General features: G+C 45.4%; 1 protein-coding gene across 1 annotated transcript in view; it reads right to left on the bottom strand.

Moving 5' to 3' along the window:
* LOC103350800 (cyclic nucleotide-binding domain-containing protein 2) overlaps positions 1-23,793 on the bottom strand; it is a 115,068-nt gene that overhangs the window by 4,496 nt on the left and 86,779 nt on the right. Inside the window, exons 10-14 of the mRNA XM_051820266.3 lie at positions 14,346-14,423; positions 8,215-8,275; positions 7,513-7,657; positions 6,848-6,921; positions 1,307-1,366 (exon numbers count right to left, since the gene is read on the bottom strand). Coding sequence (XP_051676226.2) covers positions 1,307-1,366; positions 6,848-6,921; positions 7,513-7,657; positions 8,215-8,275; positions 14,346-14,423 — 418 coding nt within the window. The remainder of the gene's footprint in view (positions 1-1,306; positions 1,367-6,847; positions 6,922-7,512; positions 7,658-8,214; positions 8,276-14,345; positions 14,424-23,793) is intronic.

Below are 23,793 nucleotides of genomic sequence, written 5' to 3'. Positions count from 1 at the left end.
GGATATTAATAGCTGCCCTACCCGACCCAGCCCTCCACTCGCTCATCCGCCCCACACCCATGCAGCCACCTGTGCAGTCAGGAAGTTATTCATTGCACACACTCTCAGCATCTACAAGCACCAGTCACTTGAGACATGTTACAGTTCAACTAGGCTGACTCTGCCCTCGAGGGGCCCGCAAGGGAAGACAGACATGGATATAAAAACAACGCTGTAAAACACAGTGGGTGCTTCCGAGGAAACCTGTCGTGCTCACAGAGGGAAGTGGAGCGGGAGGCCAGCTCCCTGACTCCAGGGCAGGGGGGCAAGACGGGCACCACACAAACAGCGACGCTTGAGCCCAGTCTCGGGGAGTGTGCATAATTCTTTCAGGGAGTCTGGGGTGCTATCTGGACACATGTTCCAGCTGGAAGGAAACACACATAGAAGCCCACAGGCGTGATGTGGCGTGGTGGTCAGCACCCCGCAGCTGGGCTGCAATGCAGGAGCAGAGAGAGGAAGACGCAGCTAGAGACGGGGCTCTGTGGAGGCTTCGCCAGGCTGAGGAGGCTGCGCTTTACTCTGGGCACGTCGGGAACCATGAAACACCGAGTCAGAGCAAAACGCTCAGACCGTCATTTGAGAAAGACTACTGGCTGCAGGGGGAAATCAGGAGAGACAACACACGAAGACAAACTGCAGATCTCTACAAAAATCTATCGATGCTTGCTTCTATTCCGAGTTTAATATGAGACATGATTTACTAGATTATAGTCCATGTGTGACTGTAAAACACAAATCTATTTTGTTCTATTTGCTCATTTAAATAAACCTATGAAACATAAACTGTTGTTCTCCAATAAGAAATAATTGTAGGCTGGCCCTGCGGCTCACTTGGCTAATCCTCCGCCTGCGGTGCCAGAACCCCGGGTTCTAGTCCTTGTTGGGGCGCTGGATTCTGTCCCAGTTGCTCCTCTTCTAGTCCAGTTCTCTGCTATGGCCTGGGAAGGCAGTGGAAGCTGGCCCAAGTGCTTGGGCCCTGCACTCACATGGGAGACCAGGAGGAAGTGCCTGGCTCCTGGCTTCAGATCGGCGCAGCACACTGGCCGTAGTGGCCATTTGGGGGTGAACCAACGGCAAAGGAAGACCTTTCTCTCTCTCTCTCTCTCTCTCTCCCTCTCTCCCTCTCTCCCTAACTCTGCTGTCAAAAAAGAAAGAAAGAAAGAAAGAAAGAAAGAAAGAAAGAAAGAAAGAAAGAAAGAAAGAAAGAAAGAAAGAAAGAAAGAAAGAAAGAAAGAAAGAAATTGTAATTATAAAGGAAACTCACAAAAATTCCACCTTGTTCCAGGACTCTTATCTCAACAAAACATGTTGCTGGTGAAGATCTCTAAAAAGAATAAATCAAAATGTTGATGACATTAGACAATAACAAGGGAACAAGATTTAAGGAAACTGGAACACTTGTGCAAAACTGTCAGAATGCAAAATGGTAGAGCTACTGTGGACAGCAGCGTGACAGTGCCTCAAAAAAAAATTAAACCACATGATCCAGCAATTCCACTTTGGGACATACATGCAAAGAGTTGAAAGCAGTAACCTGGAGAGATGTTTGTATATCCACATTCATGTCAGCATTATTCACAATAGCCAGAAGCTAGAAGCAACCCGGGCGTCCATCGATGGATGTGTGGATAAGCAAAATGCATATGTACATGATGCAACACCATTTGGCCTTAAAAATAAAGACTTTCTGACACACCGTTGACTCTTGAGGGCATTTCGTGAAGTCAATTAAGCCAGTCACAAGGAGACAACATCTGATTCCACTTTTATGACCATCTAGTGTGGTCAAATTCATAGAACGGAAAGCAGATGGTGGTCACGCATCCCTGGACTCCTGTATCCTTGGGGAGTCCTGTATCCGATTCTGCACAGCTACAGAGCAACAACTGCACTCTCAAGTTGTGGCAGCAAAGCTTTGGGCGCCTCAGGTAGAGACAACGTCATAATATCTAACTATCATTTTAAATCCTGCCTGTTGAAGCTTGAAGCCTAAATGTGTAATTTCCTGACTGAATGCTATGCTTTAGAGTTTTTTTAAGATAATGCACTACACCCATATCAAATAAATTAAACAAAAATATACATTTTCTTCATTAGCCAGCCTAGGATAACTTTGGCTACAAAGCTAGATTTAATTAGTCAGTAAGGGGTCGCACTCATCAGCTAACATTTCTTTCTTTGTGCCAGGCAATGTTCTCAGTGCTTTGTATAATTAATTTTGTTTAAGGAAATGGAATAAACATTCTTACATATTTAGGATATGCAAATTATTTTAAATCAACTTTAAAATGTCAGTTAATCTAATTCAGCTACCCAAGAGAGAATTCCTCAGAATCCCAAGTTTCAGTCTTGATCCTTCCATCATGATGAAAATACCAAGCTCACAACACTCAGCACAGGGTAACAGTTCATCTGTGCACAGCCTGAGAGCCCGCAAAGGTGCCTGTCTGCAATCGTGATACAGAGATAAAGGGCGCGGGCTTTATCGTGCAGTGAATGTGGAGACAAAGAGAGCCTTGAGTTATACAGGCCAGAAGCAAGTCAGTGGGGAATCCTCCCAGCTATCAGACATGTTAAACTGTAAGCTGAAGACTGATCAGTCTCCTCGTCAAAATGGAACTCCTACTTTGTCAGAGACATGCCTGGGCTTTGCGTGTACACGCATGAGAGCATGAACACATCATACTTTTTACATGGGAGTCATAGCAATAGAAATCTTTACTGTTTCTATGAATTCAGGGTACAAAGTATTAGCCACACTACGAACAGTGAGCGTTTTCTGTGAGCAGAATCACTCACCTCTGCATTCCAGCACACCAGATCAGAACTTGGCACGTGTGACACATATTGCAGGGTGGTGATTCCAGGTGAATGCGCTTGCAAAGTCTTTTTTCTCAAAAGCCATCACTAAAAAAAGCCTGATCTGTCCCCAGGAAGCAATTCTGCTGACTCACTCAGTGAGTCATAAAATCATTATGTCTTAGGGATGATATAGACTTCAAATAACAGTCTGATGGGGTTTTCTCTCATATATTTTAAGTATCAAGATGCTATTTTTCAAATAAAAGCTTATGTTAGGAAATGCAGTAAAAACTCTTAGTGACTGATACCATGACAAAGGTAGAGAAAAATAAGCTGAGTAATACACAAATATGAAACCAATAAGAAACTGTCATGAGCTCAATTGAAAGATTCAGTGTGAACTCATAACCTTGGACACATTCTCTTCTGTTTCTGTTCACAGTGGCTCATACTCAAAGCACTGGGGTGGGCAAAGACTTCTTGTACAGAACACAAAAAGATGATCATAAAAATGAAAAGTAATTGCGTCTCATCAGGATTAGAAACTTCTATTCATCAACAGATATCAGGAGTTTGTAGGGTGGAAAGATAAGTCACGGACCAACAGACACAATAAAGGACAAATCAATACTAAAACAAACAACATACTATATTTTTAAGTGAGCAAAAGATGTGTGCAGGCATTTCACAAAAGAGATCCATGAACAAATGAAAGCATCGAAAGGTGCTCAACACTGTTAGTCATCAGAAAAAAATGCAGATTAAAACTTCAACAAGATGCTACCTTGTACCCATCATAGGAAGCTAAACTGGAAAGATTAATAATTAATAATATCGAATGTTGGTAAGATACAGAGCAACAAGAGTTTCTCATGGCTTGCTGGTGGGAGTATAAAACTGTAGAACCTACTAAAACCTACCTGGCAATTTCTTTGAAAGTTCAACCCCTGGCTGCCCTACAAGTCAAGAATTTCATTCCTAATTTTTTAAAAAATTCTTATTAACAATAGTGTATACAAGGATACTTCCAAAAGCGCATGGGAAGAGGAACGAAAAGGTAAGTTTATTTTGATGTCAGGCCCTGCACACGCTGTTGCATGTCTGGCTTTTTCCACATAGTGTCCTGGAGACGTGTTCTGGTAGAGAAAGCAGGCAGACAGGACCCGCAGTCTGGTACAGAGGAGGGGGCGAAGGGGGTCCTGAACACACATTCTCATCCATCCACTCATTCATTTTCTCATGGTTTTCTTGCCGGCACCATCTGAAAACGACTTCTCTGTCTGGCTCATCTTCATCTGAGCCCGGAGGCGAGTGACATGCAGGAGGCTGGGTCCCCTAAGGGGCACGGGGATCTGCCGGGGCTGCTGTGCCAAAGTGCCGTCAACCTCAGCACTTCTCCTCTCCAGGTCTGGAGGCCAGAATCCACAGAAAGGTGTCACGGGGCTGCCGCTCTGGGGAGGCCCGGGAGAGGACCGCTCCAGCTCTGCAGCCAGCAATTCTGCTGCTCCTCAAACCCTCTCTGGCGTCACAGAGGCCTCGCCCGACCGCTGCTGCCATGTGCCCCGGCACACTCCCTGTATGCTTCTCTGGGCCACACCAGTCACTAGAAATGCACTCGTAACACCTCTGATGAAACACTGATCACTTACATTCAGCAAGAGAACAACTGAGATTTGCCATCAATCCAGAAAGCTGGTTAGAATCAGACACATCCCACACTTGGGGATCATGGGGACCATCTTCATGTCCCTCGTGCTGCTGTAGACACAGCTGTGGGCGGGGGGTTGGACACACGGAGCCGAGTCCTCCCTGTGACCCTCACTCCTCTCTGTGGGCCTCTGCCATCTGGGCCACCACTGCTCTTCCTCCGGCCTCCAAATTCCAGACGAGGCTCTGGGCCTTCTATTCCATGGCCCTGCTCTGCGCTATGCTTCTTTCCCCACGTATACTGTGGCAACAAAGAGCTGCTGCCCGATGACCACATGTGGAGCACCTATGTCACTGACGCAGGTACCTGGGAATAGAAGGCGTTCAGCACTGCCCTCCCGAGAAGACGGGGGGCCTGGGGAGGCGGGCATCATAAACCACGCACGTCAGCAGTTGCCCGAGTTACTTCAGGTAGGGAGGGGTCTTCAGATTAGGCCCACAGACGTGAGGGTCTTCATGGATGAATTTCAGGGGTCCTCCACAAAGCCTGGTGCGAACACATGTAGACATGTTCGTTTTTTCTGTTGCGAGGAGTCTCAAGCTTTCATCAAATTCTCAAAGGAACCTATTTTGTTCAGACAAATCCTCAGATGCGGGCACAATGGCTGGCATATGAAACACTCTGTAAACATCTGCCGACTCTGTGTTTCACATGCTCCACCAAGAAAAAGTTAATAACCACTAAAATTGAATACAAGGGTACATCAAAAAGTTCTCAGGAAAAATTGAAAGAAACCATGTTTATTTTGGGCACCAAAATTTTTGAAATCCATGCACTGTTTTTTCATAAAAGATGTTTTCTAAGAGCATTTTGAAGTACCCTTGGGGAGCCATTCTCTGGGGAATAATCCTCACTATTTCCTGCCTCCATAATGCTCTACCTATAAGGAGCCTTTTGCCAACCTCTTGCTCCAAGTCCTGAATGAATCACACAATTCTGTGCCTGTCTATTAAACCAATTAAGAAAGATTCTGAAATCACAATTTCATCTCCTTTAGGAAATCATCCATCTTCTTAATTTAACTTTACCACCCTATTTAATTAACAAAGATTTAATGACAGTTAATAAATGATATATTAATTAATTAAAGAAGTGACTGTTTTGTCCTGAAGGTAATCCAAAATCTTAAAGGCTTGTAATTTTCATCTATCAAAACTCAAAATCCAATTAAACCGAAGTTACCTTACTTTACTGTTGGTCTAAGTACCAGAGAGAATTTCTAATATGTCCAGAATATGTGCTGGTATATGACTATGGAAACTCTGACCTTGAGAAATCAGGGAAATGCCTTGTGTACAAGGCATGTGTACAGCCAGACCTCAACAAGTTCGTGGGAAAATAGAAATAAAAGTTAAGCTTCTCTTGGTGCCCCCAAGTTTTGAAATCCATGCATAGTATTTATAATATGCATTTTCCGTGGACTTTCTGAAGCACCCTCATATTGTGAACAGACAGCAACATCACCACAAACTGTCTAGTCCATGAATCGAAAAGAAACAGCTGATGCTTACTCAGTGGAAACCTCTTTGAGCAGGGTACCAACTACCTTGAGCACAGCTGATAGGAATCTGTCCGTCAGTGGAGGGCACCAAGCCAATTACCAATGTAGATATAAAATACAACTGTCTGTAGTTCTCCTGGTAATTTGTTCCCAAGAACATGCAAATCTGGACGCAGCCCAGACGTGCATGGGTGGGGCCTCACAACAGAAGTGTGCTGCCTGCAGGAAGCAGGCCAGGCCATTTGTGGCACGGATGTGTTCAACAAGAAACTGCACTGGAAAAAAACTCAAAAATGTTATTTGGAAATAATTTCTACTCTTCATAAATACAGACGCTGATCTCCTTTGCTGATGAACAGTAAAAGCTCTCTTCCTTACAAGGCTGGACTTAGACGTGTGCGCCACGTCCCAGGATGGACTAGCCGCTTAGCAGATTCTTGAGGACAAAAGTAAACAGAATCAAGAGCATTAAATACAATCAAGGAAGAGCCTATTAAGCCCTGCCATTTATCTCATCCAGTTCATGAGTCTACTTTGTGTCACTGGGAAAGAAGGGCTTTCTCAAACTAAACATTTCTTGAAAAAAGAGTCATCAGTTGGACATGTAGGCACCCCCAAGACCTAAAAGAAGTGAGCACGGGGTAAGGAGTGCTCCCTTGGTGAGCCAGGACAAGAGGGACGATTCTAGCTCGTTTCTCTGTGCTCTCTTGAAAAATGACTCTCAATGTTTTACAGAGAGACAAACCTCTGATCCAGATTTCGACGGGAAATCACCCTTAGTCAGCTTATCTCACCTGCAGCCGAGGCTCCTGTGTGCTGAGTGTCGTTCTAGTGGCTGAGGGGGAAGTCTCGCGAGACACTGCGGATGCTTTCAGAAGAGCAGATCGTTGTGTTACAGATTGTATTTCAAACATACGCACACCATAACCCATTCATTACATGGAACACAATGCTTTTTTAAAAAAAATGTTTTCATGAGAACACACACACACACACACACATAGAGCTCCCATCTGCTGGTTCACTCTCCCAAATGCCCAAAACAGCCGGGCCTCGCTGGACCAATCCAGGTCTCCAATGTGCATGGCAGGAAGCCGACTCCTGAGCCACCATCACTGCCTCCCGGCATCTGCGCTAGCAGCATGCTGGAACCCAGAGGTGAAGCTAGGCCTCCATCCCAGGTACTCAGGACGGGACATCAGTATCCCAGCCGGTGCCTTAACCAGCCCCAGTAGGCACTTCTTAAAACAAAAGTCTAGAAGGATATCTAATGAACAAAGAAACGTTCATTTAATTTTTCTTCTTTTTATGGGAAATCCACTTCAATATTTTACATTTTTATATCAAAAATTATTCAGTATAATTAATAAAAATAAACATAAGGCCTAGAATTGGCAGATTGCAGCTCAGAAATAAATTTCAGTGTTTATGCAGCATCATTCTACAGAAATGCTCTTACCTTCTAACACAGCAGTTACCCCAGCAGGTCGTCTTGGCAGAACCCCAGTGTGGACATTTTTCAGGGCAGAGGAACCTGTCTTCTTCATCTGCCAGGCATGCACTGCTTTCTCACGCTCCATCTGAGCAACCACCAGACAGTGGCCCTGAAGGAAGACTGAGAAACTGAGTACCTGGAGGAACCCGGAGTCCTAAATGGATCATCTTACCTCTTAACATGTGCTGACGATTTAACTTAAAATTCCAAAGACAACTGGGAACTGCTATTGACTGGCCATGCTACTGACGCCTCTCATATCACGGGGCAATCTGTGGGCCGAAGCTCCCTAGTCCTAGAGCTGACTGCAGATGCAAGTGTGGCCACAGAGGACACACAGCCTCCGCATCTGTGGCTCTGTATATTCAGGGAAAACTCATAACTGCAGAGAAGATGCACAGATTTTATCAGTATCATTATTCCCTAATCAATAAGTAAACAATAATTTACGTAGCATTTACATTGTGTTAGGTACACTAAGTAGTTGGGAGATGGCATGATGGGCATAGGTCATATGCAAATACTGTGTTATTTTACATACGTCTGGGATTCAGGCATCTGCAGATTTTGGTTGGGGTTCCTGGACCCAAGCACTCACGGGTACTGAGGGATGACTCTCTGCAAGACTTTTAACTGAGAAAGTTAATGCTTTGATTATGTACTTACAGATATGACAAATACAAGGAAACAAGAGTTCAAATTATCAGAGATAATGGTTGGGCCAGCCCTGAAAGAAAAATGGGAGGGTGGGAGGACAGATTCAGGTCCCATTGAATACAATGTATTTATTCAACAAAAATATTTAGTGAGACTGTTATGGGCTAAAGATAAAATGAACAAGGCAGAGACAGACCCTTCCTTGTGGAGTTTTTATGTGTTTATCCACTATTAGTAATTCTTGAGCATCTTCTATGAGCCAATGTTGTAGATTTGGGGCTGAAAGTGAAATGGCTCATGGTGTCTAGTCTTGAAAACCATCAGTATATTTTATCTGTGCTCTAACTGGAAACATGGAAGAAACACACTACCAAAAACGTGAGGCAGACAACTACAAGATACTGTTTAGGTAAACGAGCAGTGATGTAGAAAGAATAATTTGAAGCAAGCTTGCCAAGCAGATGAAGCATGATGTTGGTGCTCCAGTTCCATTATGATATGCAAGGAAACTTAAAAGTGTTTGTGGAAAACTGTATTAGAAAGTATGTATATTTTTGCACAAAAATGATATTGATATTTATGAATAATTTCTTTCATGATATGGATTTTCCATGAACTTTTTGAAGACCCTTGTATTTCCTTCCTTCCAAGTATCTTTGAGGCCCCTTGCTCCTACTTGAAGTATCCCCTCTCCCAAGTGATATTCACCATGCATGTTCTCAGGGGTAACCTAAATCCTAATCACTAAGTTGGTAAACTAATCTCTATTAAATTGTCACGAGAGTCCAGCTCTCTGCTATGGCTCGGGAAGGCAGTGGAGGATGGCCCAAGTGCTTGGGCCCTGCACCCCATGGGAGACCAGGAGGAAGCACCTAGCTCCTGGCTTCAGATTGGCGCAGCGCGCCAGCCATAGCAGCCATTTGGTGGGGCGAACCAACAGAAAAGGAAGACCTTTCTCTCTGTCTCTCTCTCTCACTGTCTAACTCTGCCTGTCAAAAATAAATAAACAAATAAAAATAAAAATAAAAAAATTGTCATGAGAGACAATTTAGGGTTATTCTCCTAAATAAAAACACCTATGAATTATAACATCACCTTGTAGAGGCACAAAGACCTGGAATAACAGCAATTCCTTACCATTGAATTGCGCTATTAATTTAAGTACAGACATCAATGTGAGGCATTCCGAGTTAAAACACTAAAGGGTTATGAAGATGAATAAGATGCTAACCTTCTCCATAGGTACCTCACCAGCTACTAAGGGAGAAATCAATACACAAGCCACTTTGATCAAAGCAGTGGACAACAAGGACAGGACAGCGTGGCTGGGCCCTCACCCACACCAGCTATCATCACACACCCTCACGGCTGAGCCACTGTAAAACTGATGATAATGGGTCTTTGTAGGCTCACTTGCTGTCAAGCTCCCTTAATGAAACTGAGCCCAGGTCTCCCCAGGGAGGTGAGTGAGGCAGGCCGACTCCAGCATTAACGTAGGAGGAGAGCAAGGGTGTTAACCAGATCCCCAAGGGACAGGTGAGCCTCTAGGAAGAGGACACAGAGCTCTGAGGCCCAGCATCTCTCTTCTTTCATTACCTTGGAGGGTCTAGTTCCAATCCTTCAAGAGCTGGGAGACTGGGGATGGTGCTGTGGCACAGCAGGTTAAGCCTCCACCTGCAACGCCAGCATCCCATATGGGTGCTGGTTTGAGACCCAGCTGTTCCACTTTGATCCAGCTCCCTGATAATGTGCTGAGAAAGCACTGGAAGATGACCCAAGTCCCTGGGCCCTTGTACCCACATGGGAGACCCGGAAGAAGCTCTGGGCTCCTGGCTTTGGCCTGGCCCAGCCCCAGCTGTTGAGGCCATTTGGGAAGTCAACTAGCAGATGGAAGATCTCTGTCTCTCCTCTTCTTTCTGTAACTCTGCCTTTCAAATACTTTTTATTTTTTTACATCTTAAAAAAAAAAAGAGTTGTCAGATTTCCCTAAATTTGTACACAACTTTTCAGAGTTAGGAGGGCAGCTGGCGAAAGGTTATTGTCCCATCTCACCAAGTAGGAAGACTCTCAAAGGATGTTGATCTTTATGGTTTGATGAATACAGGCACTTCAAGTCAGGTTAGAGGGGGACAGTGCCTTGGCAAGCAACAAGGACCCCTCTACTCCTCTCCCAAGTCACACTCAGCTCTGGAGGCTTAGACCAAGAATCAGGTCTCAAAACTGACCTACAGGTGCCCAGTGCATCCTCGAGCCTCCGAGACCTTCCCTCTTGTATTCTCACTTCTGTGACATTAGCTCAGGTTTCTCACGCTCCCCATGTTACAATAATGTTCTGGTATAAATATGATGACAACACATCCTCTCTCAGCCAAGTCCCTAGAATAATCCTTCAATACCATCATACTCTCACTTGCAAGGGGTCTTCAAAAAGTTGGTGGAAATGTTTATTACAAAAAAAAAAAAACAACTATGCACGGATTAAGGAAATTTTGCACTGAAATAAACTGATCTTTCAATTCCACTTTCCCACAAACGTTCAGAAGTACCCTGCACATGCCTAAGGGTAGTTCTCTTCTCAGGACTTTATGAGGCTGAGTCTAAAGTTTTGAGAGCTTCCACCTGCCTCTTCTCTCTTAAGAGAATTGCTGCATCTTGTGCACTACACACACTCTGCACCTCAAACCCAGAACCACTAACTCCACCAATCAACGCTGGCTTACACTTATTTGTTTAGGAAACCTCCCGCCACTGACCCTATTCCCCGTTCACATCTGAACCAACCTCTCTAACTAATTTGGATTAATATTGCTTTGCCTGTTAATTTGCTTTATAGATTTACTTACTTACTTTAAAGTGCAATTCTGATGTTTCCTGAGTTATACCTTAACTTTTAAGGAGCTTTAAATCTCCCTGAAATAAAAACCAGGCTTTCCCTTATTGTTGCTGCTGTTGTTGTTGTTATTATTTTGCTTTATTCAACCCATCTCCCCAGTCTCCAGAACAATATATTTTAAGCTTTGGATTTCTTTCAGAAAACCAGTATAGTAAGTCTCCTATCAACAACTGCTAACAAAAGAAACTGAAAACACCCAAGAGCCTCACCCATAGGAAGGGCACGATTCTTTCTGAAAGTCTGACACCATTAGGAATATATGTCGGGCCATGATATTGATATATATTGCTTGTATATGATTGTGGTCAGAAAAGCTTGGGAAACATGACTTGGGATTGAATGAATATCTGCCTAAAGCAAGAAAGCTACCTTTTGCAAATTTTAAAATGTTTTGTTATTTTCTTATTTTTACTTTATTTGGGGGGAGGGCGAGAAATATCTTCTGATTGCTGGTTCACTCCCCAAAATCCTGCAACAGCCAAAGCTGGGCCAGGCCAAAACCAGGAGCCTGAAATTCCATGTGAGCCTCTCATGTGCATGGCAGGGACCCAAGTATTTGAGCCATTGTCTGCGGCATCTAGGGCGTGCAGCAACAGAAGTTGGGTCAGAAGCAGAATGTGCAGGAATCTAACCAGGCATTCCAGTGTGGGATGCAGAAGTCCCAAGCGGTGACTTCACTGCTGTGCCAAACACCTTCCCTGCCTTGCAGATTTATTCGGCTCTGCCTAGCATTTGCTCCCAGACTCCTAGATTATTTCCCTCAGACAAGCAGTCACCTAATGTCTTCCTGACTAGACCTCGTCTGCTCTGGGATCACAGGCTGACCCCACGTCTCCAAGTCCACCACCCACACTGTACCAGCTGCAACCTTGCCTTAAGGAAAAGCCCTCAGGTGATGATGGCAGAACCCCTGATGTACATAATGGTTTCTTACGCTCTTCGGCAGAACAGAGTCCAATATCTTCTTTCTGAGTTAAAGCATTCAGTCCCTTGCTAACTGACTTTATTATATAATGGAAGAGAAAAGATCAAGGAAATTAACATTTCTTGGAGCTTCCACGGGAGTGAAACTATAATTCATGGAGGAGCACTTATACTTATAATTGTAGATTACTAACTTATATAATTTTGAAAATAGAGCAGCAAAATTCAGCATTTTTAAGAACTAAGTCCTGTGAGAAAAGTTCTAATTACTAGTTATTATCTGAGATGATAGTTGTTATAATAAAAAATACCATTTCAAAGGTCAGTTGTAATGAAAACTAAACTATACTGAATTTACAGTTTTTCTTATTCTTGCTTCATGCATAGATATAAGTTGAAAATTAGAGTAAATGTATGTAAGATTTTTCAAAAACTTAAAAAAATTATAATTTATTATTTTATTTCTTTGAGAGGCAGAGAAAGAGAGAGGGACTGAGACAGAGAACTGTCTTCTACTAGTTCACTCCCCTAAAGTACTTAGGAGCCAGAAACTCAGTCCAAGTTTCCCACGTGGGTAGCAGGAACCCAGCTACCTGTACTGCCTCCCATGGTGTGCATTAACAGGAGGCTGGAATCAGAAGAGCAGGGACTTGAACTGAGGCAATCCAAAATGTGATGCGTGGATCCCAACCAGAATCTTTTGCTAGATCAAAAACATCTTAAACTTTCCTAATGCAGATGTTTTGCTTTAAAAATGGTGTTTGACTCCTGACTCCACTTCTGATTCCAGCTTCCTGGCTTCAGAATGGCCTAGCCCAGGCTGTTGCAGGCATCTGGGGAGTGAACCAGCAGCCAGGAGATCTCGGTCTGTCCTTCTCTCTCTCCTTCTTTCTCTCTCTCTCTCTCTCTCTCTGCCTTTCAAATAAATAAAAATAAATAAATAAAAATGGCCTAGAAAGGACTTTCCTTATAATTACTTTGGTCAAAGTATAGAAATTAGGTAGTGATTTCGGAACATCTATAGCTTTCTGTGTTGCCATGGTAATAACCTACATTTCCACATGTTTGTAGTCATAACATTCTATCCACAGTGTTCCCTGGAGCCATGAGTGATTATGTCGGTGCCACTGGTTACTCCCACAACATTTGGAAAATGATGGGTCATTTCCTTGTTTGCTGCCGCTAGCCAATAGAGGAGAAAGCCACATAAAAAGGAGGTTTCCTTTACAGAGACAGCTGTCACTTGATGAAAAACCTACCAGAGATTCATTTGCTTAGCTATTATTTACAAAGTAGAGTGAATTCACACAGGCTGCACAGAAGTCCCCGGCATACAAGCCTTTACGGCCTCGGTGCAGAAGCCCCTAAACCTGAAAAGAGGCTCAGAGAAGAGCTCCCAAGGCAGCGATGGAGCTGCAGTTCTTTGATAAGACCACAGCACCATCGAGACTACACTGCTGCCTGATTCCTCCAGACTAACAGTGCTGAGCAACGGTGACTGTGTGCACAGATGAGGGAAGAGCGGCTGAGTCATGAACGCGGGAACCCTGCTGCGGCCGAGCGGGTCCCCACACGTCCCAGAGCTGAACTGGCCCTAAGCCAAAGCTTGGCCCCACTCTCGTCCCAGAGCTGAACTGGCCCTAAGCCAAAGCTTGGCCCCACTCAAGTCCCAGAGCTGAACTGGCCCTAAGCCAAAGCTTGGCCCCACTCACGTCCCAGAGCTGAACTGGCCCTAAGCCAAAGCTCTGGTCCCCACTCACATCCCAGAGCTGAGCTGGCCCTAAGCCAAAGCTTGGCCCCACTCAAGTCCCAGAGCTGAGCTGGCCCTAAGCCAAAGCTCTGGCCCCACTGGGGTCTGCCTTCCAGCCTGGAAGACAGTGCCAGGCACAAGGGACATGGCAAGGACCTAGTAAATGTTTTTAACTTGGCTTCACCTTATAGTCCTGTATTTATTCTCCTCTCATTACCACTTTCTCCTCCTTCTCTAGGTTTCCTTTATGGACTAAGGAGAGATATAAATAAGTAATTAAATGTTGTTGAGGAAGAAAAAGAAGAATGTAACTAGCAAGGGTCCTAAGGGACTTACAAACAAGGTACTACGGGTTTGATGGACACGGCAGTCACACGGACGGAGTAATTGGGAGAGGTTGCGTGGGACACGTGACTGACACGGTTCCAAGCAGCAGGTAGGAGCGTGAGGCGCAGAGGGCGTTCTGAAAGGTGAAGACAGCCAAGAGTTCCAATTCATTTCACACACTTCGCTCAGGTGTTTACTAACTGCCTCTGAAATAGGAACTTAGGGTACAAAATATAACAATATAACCTGTAGTATCGGCGTAGGGAACAATCAACCAGAAAGTCTATCTTCCCTTTTGGCCATGAAGAGAATAATGGGAGATTCCTGTTGAGAGAGGAAAACAAATTTAGCAGCATTTAGAAACTTCTCCAGACTGCCACCTGAATTCTTTAAAAGTAGCTGTAATTCCTGTTGTTCATTCTACAAAGTCAAAATGCATTACTTCCTAGTTTATTCAATACCTACTCTTGGCCCAACAAAACCCACTAATCACTTCCTCCCCTCTTACTCCAGCCCCTCCCTCTCCCCACCCCACCCCTGCCACCTGCCTACTCTAACCTCACCTGGTGGAAAGGATCAGCTTCCAGAATCCTCCCAGGCTGCTGAGGACCAAGGCTGTCCTGTGGGAAGGGTCTCCTGGGCTCCCCAGCTTTGCCCAGATCCTTCCAATTCTCCTTCCCCTTGTGGGCGTCTGGCACATGCTCACCCCCACCCCGACTCTACTGGACTCAGGAGGTGACCGACACCCAGCCCCGGAGCATCTGGACCCACAGAAAGCATGCCTGTGCAGCCCCCTGTGAGTTCTAGTGTGCTAGGGACCTGCCCTGTGCCACAGCGGCTGTCACCCACTAACAACACCCTTCTCAGAAGAGACGCCGCCTGCTCCTCACTCATAAGGGTGCACCTCCGTCCAGGGCTTCGTCCGGCCATTAAGACAAAGACTCCACACATGCTGAAGTCTTCTGCTTGCATCAGGAGGGCTGGGGAGCTGGACCACCACACCCTCCTGTGGCCCAGTGCCTGACTCAGTGCAATCCTCGGGATCTCTTCCAGTTTTCCACAACTGCTACAGCCCTGCTTCAAACAGTTCCTCTTCCTGTAGCCCGAATTCCCACTTGGAGAAAGTGACAGTCTCCTTTCGCAAGGCTGTCTCTTGTTTCCAGGATCCTTTCCTGTTTTACTTCCACAGCCCCCTGAATCCAAAAATCACTGCTTCGCAGCCTTGCCCTGCCTGGTGAGTGAGAGAACTTGAATCCTGACATCAGACTGGGCTGAATTAAAGCTGTGTTTCCTAAACTCACCTAGTTATCAAGAGTCAATGGAGCACTAGTGGGAAACACCACCCCCAGCACTGCTCCTAAAGACCGCTGCAGGAGACCTGGGGCAGGGCCTGGCAGCAGGTGTTTAACAAGCGCCCTAATGATCCCTAGGGCTTTTGACATTTAGGAAGGTATTAAATAAACGCTTGCTATGCCTTCGTAGGCCTAGCGATTTGGACTTCCAGCATCTCTCTGGAAGGGGTCCAGCCTTTAGTCCCTTAAATTTCCCCAGCTCACAGCCCAGCCAGACTCGATCCTGCCCTTCTTTCTTCCACATCCTAGCACGTCCTATGGTTAAGGTCACCTTCACCTTGATACCAAAGACCCTGTCACTAGCCGTGCAGAGAACCAACCCTGCCTTCCCAGGCTCCCTGGATCTGTGTCCTTGGACAGCATTGTGGGCCCATAGCAGCACAGAATTGTCCACATCACATGGACACATGCTGATTCTAACCTCTGGTTCCTCCTGAGAAGGTACTGTTCTTTACACACATTAGTTGCTTTTGGCCCTGTTGGCAACTTGCTCCCTGCTGAGCAGCCTGTGAAGTAAGCAGCTTATTTCTGATCATTCTATACTCTAAAACAACACAAAGCGCCCATCACAGTCATGCACAAGGACATTACATTCTCCAGTGGTGCGTCCCAGATGTGTAATGTACAGCACTCACCCCTATCCAAGGGGATATTTCCCAATAGTCCAGTGAATGCCCTGGTAGCATCAAACCCTACACACACTAACTTTCTCCCTATCCATATCATGATAAAGTTTAACTGGCAAATTAGGCACCATAAGAGATCATCATAATAATTAATAACAAAATAGAACAATTGTAATAATATACTATAGTAAAATTATGTGAATGTGGCAAATTTCAGAATTTTACAGTTAATGTTTTTGGATCATGGTTGACTGTGGGAAACTGAATTATAATTACTACTTATTCTGCACCTTTATTTATGCAAGCCATTTTATGAACATGTATAGTAAACCCATTTTCATTTTGTCTCTGAGAATACAGCCTACACTCTCAACTTCTTTGTAATCTTTATCTTTTATCTCTATATTTTTATCTTTTGTTTCTCACAGCACTAAAATGAACAAACTAGGCCATCAACAGTAGTTATGAAAAAAATGAAGGGGGTAAGCATTTGGTTAATGGTTAAGCCATTACTTAAGATCCCAAATCACAATTTGGAGGCCTGGGTTCAAGTCCTGGCCCCCTGCTCAATTCCAGCTTCCTACCAATGTGCATTCTGGGAGGCAGCGCATGATGGTTCAAGTAGTTGGGTCCCTGCCACCCACACTGAAGATCCAGACAGAATTCTCAGCTCCTAGTTTTGAGCTGGTCCAGCCCTTGCTATTGCAGACACTTGAGGAGTGAACCATCAGGTGGGAGATCTCTGTCTCTTTCAGGAATGCGCCTTAGGATGCATGTCACTAGGGACGTCCCTTAGGGTGCACGTTACTAGGGATGTCCATTAGAATACACATCACTAGGGAAGCCCATTAGAATACAAGTCATTGGGGATGTCCATTAGAATACATGTCACTAGGGAAGCCCATTAGGGTGCATGTCACAAGACACGCCCATTGGGACGCATGTCACTAGGGAAGCCCGTTAGAATACACCTCACTAGGGAAGCCCATTAGAATACACGTCACTAGGGACCCCATTAGAATACAAGTCATTGGGGATGTCCATTAGAATACACATCACTAGGGACCCCATTAGAATACAAGTCATTGGGGATGTCCATTAGAATACACGTCACTAGGGAAGCCCATTAGAATACAAGTCACTAGGGACATCATTAGGGTGCATGTCACAAGACATGCCCATTGGGACACATGTCAATAGGGAAGCCCGTTAGAATACACGTCACTAGGGATGCCCACTAAGGTGCACGACACTAGGGACGTCCATTGGGACACATGTCTCTAGGGACACCCACTGGGATGCATGTTACTAGGGATGTCCATTGGGACCCACATCACTCAAGATGCCCATCATGATATGTCACCAGGGATACCGATTAGCATACCCACTAACTGTTACCTGTATACATTTACAAAGCAACTTAATACTTTCTTATTACACCTTTATACTATATTTCTGCAACTCTTTTTCATGCTAAAATGAGCCCTTGAGGAAGTCTATCTGAATGACTTTTTATTTTCCATGCTTGTACCGCCAAAATTCTTTTCCTGTTATGAAGAATGGATTCCATTTTCCTAAAACTTAGCCTCATGTGGTTTTATATTAAATTCTTAAAACCCAAGCCCTTAAAATTCTGAGTAGTAATAAAACATAATTCAATAGAAACTTTGCTAATGTATCACTCTATTAAGATGGGTAGCTATGAAAATCTACATTTTGTAGAGAATATCCCCAATTATGATACAGAAATACTTCACTCATCAGCATCTCATCAGGTTCAGGGTTCTGTAAAACTGTTTTTCAATCCAGATTTTATCTCCAAAACTTTATTCTGCTCTCCCAAAATAGCAATAGCTACTTGGGAAATGGACCAAAATGCTAGAAGTTGAAATAGGATGCTTAAACTTGCCCAAACCATTGTGTCCTGATGTCCTCCAGAACCCCAAACCATTAACAGCTTTGCAGTTCACTGCAAGCTGCATGTGTCACCATTTTTCTCTTAAAAAATATCAGAACACGGCTGGCGCCGCGGCTCACTAGGCTAATCCTCCGCCTTGCAGCGCCGGCACACCGGGTTCTAGTCCCAGTCGGGGCACCGGATTCTGTCCCGGTTGCCCCTCTTCCAGGCCAGCTCTCTGCTGTGGCCAGGGAGTGCAGTGGAGGATGGCCCAAGTGCTTGGGCCCTGCACCCCATGGGAGACCAGGAAAAGCACCTGGCTCCTGGCTCCTGCCATTGGATCAGCGCGGTGCGCCGGCCGCGGCGGCCATTGGAGGGTGAACCAACGGCAAAGGAGGACCTTTCTCTCTGTCTCTCTCTCTCACTGTCCACTCTGCCTGTCAAAAAATAAATAAATAAATAAATAAATAAATAAAAATATCAGAACACTTGTTTTCCTTGAACAGTGCACGTGGGAAACAATTAGATCACTTGTGATGACAAGATGTTAGTGTTATTTCAAATTTTGCTTAATTGGAACTTAAAAAATCAGTGTAAAGGACAGGAGATACAATAAGGGTGGACTTTTTTTTATTATTTGAGAGATTTTTCATATGCTCATTCATTCCCCAAATGGCAGCCAGCAGTGGCTGGAGCTGGACTGATCAGAAGCCAGGAGCCAGAAGCACATCAGCAGGGAGGTGGATCAGAAGTGGAGCAGCCAGGACCTATATGGGATGCTGGCACCACAGGTGGTGGCTTTACCTGCTACACCACAGCGCTGGCCCCAAGGGGAGACTTTTAAAAAGCCAGTTTCAGGGTCATCATTGTAGCATAGCGGGTAAAGCCACTGCCTGCAGTGCCGGCATCCCATATGGGCACCAGTTCAAGTCCCAGCTGCTCCTCTTCTGATCCAGCTCTCTGCTATGGCCTGGGAAAGCAGTAGAAGATGGCCCAAGTCCTTGGGCCCCTACTACCCACATGAGAGACTTGGAAGAAGCTCCTGGCTCCTGGCTTCAGACCAGTGCAGCTCCCCAGCCATTGCAGCCTTTTGGGGAGTGAACCAATGGAAGGAAGACCTTTCTATCTGTCTCTTACTCTCATTGTCTATAACTCTACCTCTCAAATAAATAAATCAAATATTTTTAAAAGATTCTTTTTCATTCAAAGGAAAAGAATAATTAGATATAGGAAGTGTTTCTTTTACAAAGTTTTAAATTACCAGAATGCAAGGTTTCTAGTGCTGTGTGAGGCAGTGACAGTGACTGCTGGGAAGACAGGAAGGTTTACAGTAAGCCATAGCGATTTTGCAGTCACAATTCCAACACTTCAGGCTGGTTTCTTCCCTCCCTTTCATTGGCCTGGTTTCTGCCACTCTCTGTGCCTCTTCATAATGAGAGGTTGTGAACATTCTCTACTTCTCTTTTCCCACTGTCTTCTCTTCCTTGTGCATAGTGGAATCCCCTTTTTATGCCCAAAAAGCAGAAATCTAGGGTAGTAACTTGCATTCATAGTTATAAATCTGGTCCCTGCGCTAGTGTGCTCATGTATGTGTTGGGGGAGGGAACGGGGTGTTGGAGGGATCCTGAGTGGCGAGGCAGCTGAGCTGAGAGCAGAGCAGAGAACTCTTTATTTCCACCTCACTAAGGGCAGGGGTCTCAGTATCTAAATGTCTAGATTATTCCTTTGCATAGGAAGAAAGCATCTAGGTTTTTTAATAGACCAGTACAACTACAAAAGAAAAAAGGTAGCTCCAGGTGGTTCCCAAATCTATATTGTTTAGGAGGCACCTGGGCATGGACTAAACAAGGAGTAAGAAGGCAGTATCATATTGGCCTGGTCAAAATGTTCACAGTATAAGGATACACTCAAAATTGCTAATGTTCTCATCCCAATGCAAGACCTCTTATTAATAAAGGGTAAAAGCAGAGTTTCCTGAAATTGTTTTGGTGTTGATACCTACCTGAATCTTTCAGTTAGTACGATACCAAGATCCTCAAGACAATAATCCCTAGTTGATTTTTATTCTCTATTTAAAAAGAAAAAGATTATGTGTGCAAAAGAAAGTTTCTGCTTGATGTTCCAAAATAACTCTACACTGCTCAATTACATAAATACACTTTGGAAAGTCTTAGAAACGGTTTGCTAAGTCCAATTTCCTTTTTAATTTGGGCTACTCTCAGCTCTTCTCCAAAGCCGTGGAAGTTTGAAAGCTGAGGGAAAGACGGAGTAAGAGTTGCTTGTGCAGCTACATGGAATGTCTGTGGAACGGAGAACATGACTTTTCATTACACGATGCAAGAACTAAGTAGCAAGAGGGGCCCTGGTATCTACTGGCAGATAAGGCCAGTATGGAACTGTAAAGTGGTACCAGCAGCAGATAAATCATGAAATGAACACTTATATTAGTAAGATCCCTTCTATTGCTGTTCCATGCTTGCATGACTGCTCTGTTTCTTAATGCTTTTGAATTGCAGAAAATAAAACCTTGCCCTGGTTCTCGTAGCCTTAGGAAAAGCAGCGCCTGTGGTTTCGTGCTGAGTGAGGACTCGGATGGTTTGTCGTCCCTTTCTTAGTCACTCCCCAGACAGTTTAAAGATATCTGAAGTGATTCTAAATACTCCTCATCCTACATGATGATCTGGGAGTCTCTAGGACATGGACCCTTCAAGGCAGGTTTGTTGTCTGTGTCGCTGCCATGTCCCTGGGGGCTGTAGCAGTGCCCAACACAAGCACTCTGAGGCCTTTTGTTGAGCTGAGTTGGAAAGATGAGGTGAGTTGGGAGAGGAACTTTGTCTCTGGAGTCAGACAGACGTTGGTGGCTGGGGATAAGTCACTTCCCTTCTCGGGCTGCCAGGTTTCCCATAGGTATAGTGCTGTCGGACGGTAAACACAGAGCACCAAGCATGGAGCCCGGGGTGTGCTGGATGCTTGGCGGATGAGCCTTCTCCATTCTGTTAGAACTTCCTAATTCTAAATGCAATCAGCTCAAAGGGAAGCAAGAGTAGACGAGCATGATTTCTAACCGGAATCTCTAGGAGCAAATTACCAGGAAATGAAGTGAAGCGCTGCCTGAACTTCTTAGCCTTACAAGCCCTAAACCAGCCAATCACTTCCACGAAGATCTGAGCCAGCATAAACAGGGAAGACATAGTTCCCACGTTGATATCAACCTTCCGAGTTGTTCTTTTTAAGCAGGAGGATGGGTTTGGGCTTAGTTGTGCTTTCATTTCTTCTATTTTCTGCTGGTCAAGTAGATTGGAACATGGCTCTGGCATATCCGAGATAACCCAGGGGCTAAACAGGCAGGCGCTTTTTTCTGTTTTGACATTTCATGGTTGATACATAAAAATACTCTAACAGGTAATTTCTTTTTTTAAAAGATTAATTTATTTATTTGAAAGTCAGAGTTACACAGAGTGAGGAAAGGCAGAGGGAGAGAGAGGGAGAGAGAGGGAGAAAGAGGGAGAGAGAGGGAGAGAGAGGGAGAGAGAGGGAGAGAGAGGTCTTCCATCCGATGGTTCACTCCCCAGATGGCCACAATGGCCGGAGCTGCACTGATCCGAAGCCAGGAGCCAAGAACTTCTTCTGGGTTTCCCACGCAGGTGCAGGGGCCCAACGACTTGGGCCACCTTCTACTGCTTTCCCAGGCCATAGCAGAGAACTGGATTGGAAGTGGAGCAGCCGGCACCCATATGGGATGCCAGCGCTTCAGGCCAGGGTGTTAACCCACTGTGCCACAGCACCAGCCCGAAGAGGTAATTTCTAAGCAAGTTAGCCTTTGTCATTGATTATGAGTGCTCACTGGTACTCTACAGTTACTATATACTTTAAATCTCATTTAGTTGAAATGTTTATGTATTGAGAGGCTGAGAGAGACAGATTTCCAGCTGCTGGCTCCCTAGGAGACCTATTAGCATCCTCAGTAACATGTATCTATCTTAAAGGGCATCCCTAGTAACACGTACCCACTGGCACTCCTCACTGCCAACTTGCAGTCCCAACAGCTTCTCCATCAGAGTATTTGGCTTTCAGTCTGAGCCACGCGCTCTGAAAACACACAAACACTGAGCACTTCACTTGTCTCCTGCGGATCACTTCACCTCCCCTTTTAGACTTCCTGTTACAACCCTGCTAAAGATCGAAAGTACCCAAGCACCCAGGTGAGGATCCTTGCAGAGCCACAAGCCACACCAGCAGAGGCCTGGAGTCTCTGTCAGGACAGACAGGCCTTCTCCTAGGTCCACCTCTGATGGCACAGCCTTCCTTCCCATGTGGCAACTGGATGCCACAATGCTGGCCCCACTGTTGAATTTCTTCAATTGATATTGTATGTTTAAGAAAATGGAAAACAACACGACTCAAACAGCATCCCCAATTTTCCTCCTAAATGTCACCTTTCTGATAGATTATTTTATGTATTTTTGTAAGATAAACAGTCTCAAATACAGGGTGATTGGCCATGAAGCCTTTCTACCCTGGGCATCCCTCAGCACTGAGAAGGGCCAGGCGACACACTTCTTTAAATTAAGGACTGAAGTTTATTTGGTATTCCAGAGCTCCACCTGCTGGATTAATTAACAGTAGCAGCCCAGAACAAAACGGCTCTCAAAGGACGGGTGCTGAAACCCAAGATGCTCAGTCCTCACTTCCTGCTCCTTCAGTTCTTCTTCCGTCTGCCCCTCCTCTTTCCAGTTCCCAGCCTCTCACCCCCAGCTCTTGTTTTGTTTTCACGTTCTGCTGTCCATGCCGCCTGTCGGTATTGCTGAGTCCTCAAAGTGCCTAATGCTAGGCTAACAAAATCTAAAAGCTTTTAAATTTTATGAAGAAAGGCAACTGTGTTTGAAGTCGCAAAATTCAGTTGTCTTCCAGAGACTAACTACCCAGGGACGGACCTGTGCTTGCCCGAGGTGGAGTTTTTATTTGTTTGCGTGTCTGCTTTACACAGAAGCATTACTGCTGCGCTGCAGGGTGAACGTCCCCTCCAAACCTCGGTGACCCTGCAGTGGTTGCCTGTTGTGCTGTCATGCGCTGTGGGGGCCCCTGCCGGACGCCTGCACCAGGCTCTCGGACTTCCCAGCCTCAACAACTGTGAGGAATCAAGTTATTTTCTTTATAAATGACCCAGTCTGTGGAATCCTGTTACAGCAACAGTGGACTAAGATACTCTGTCTCCTACTTTATAAATAATGTCCCAAGTTGAATAAGGTAGCCTGCTGTTCTGACTCGGACGCCCCCTGGCTTTTGAGAGGGAGGAAAGTCGGTTCAGAGCAGCCTTCTTAAAGGCTCTGAGTTCTGGCCGGCGCCGCAGCTCACTAGGCTAATCCTCCGCCTTGCGGCGCTGGCACACCGGGTTCTAGTCCCGGTCGGGGCGCCGGATTCTGTCCCGGTTGCCCCTCTTCCAGGCCAGCCCTCTGCTGTGGCCAGGGAGTGCAGTGGAGGATGGCCCAAGTACTTGGGCCCTGCACCCCATGGGAGACCAGGAAAAGCACCTGGCTCCTGGCTCCTGCCATCGGATCAGCGCGGTGCGCCGGCCGCGGCGGCCATTGGAGGGTGAACCAACGGCAAAGGAAGACCTTTCTCTCTGTCTCTCTCTCTCACTGTCCACTCTGCCTGTCAAAAAAAAAAAAAAAAAAAAGGCTCTGAGTTCTGCAATGACCCACAGGCCATCAGAAATGAGTGGGATGGGAAAGGGAAGAGACCATGGTGAATGGTGGGAACCGGGGACTGCAGACTCCACCACTTGTCCACAGGGTTGCACTATTCCGATCCAGCTGGTT

The sequence above is a fragment of the Oryctolagus cuniculus genome, chromosome 8, assembly GCF_051225735.1.
Source record: "Oryctolagus cuniculus isolate XC-2025 breed Fujian yellow rabbit chromosome 8, ASM5122573v1, whole genome shotgun sequence".
Classification (NCBI taxonomy): Eukaryota; Metazoa; Chordata; class Mammalia; order Lagomorpha; family Leporidae; genus Oryctolagus; species Oryctolagus cuniculus.
This window is presented reverse-complemented; position numbering and strand designations above follow the sequence as displayed.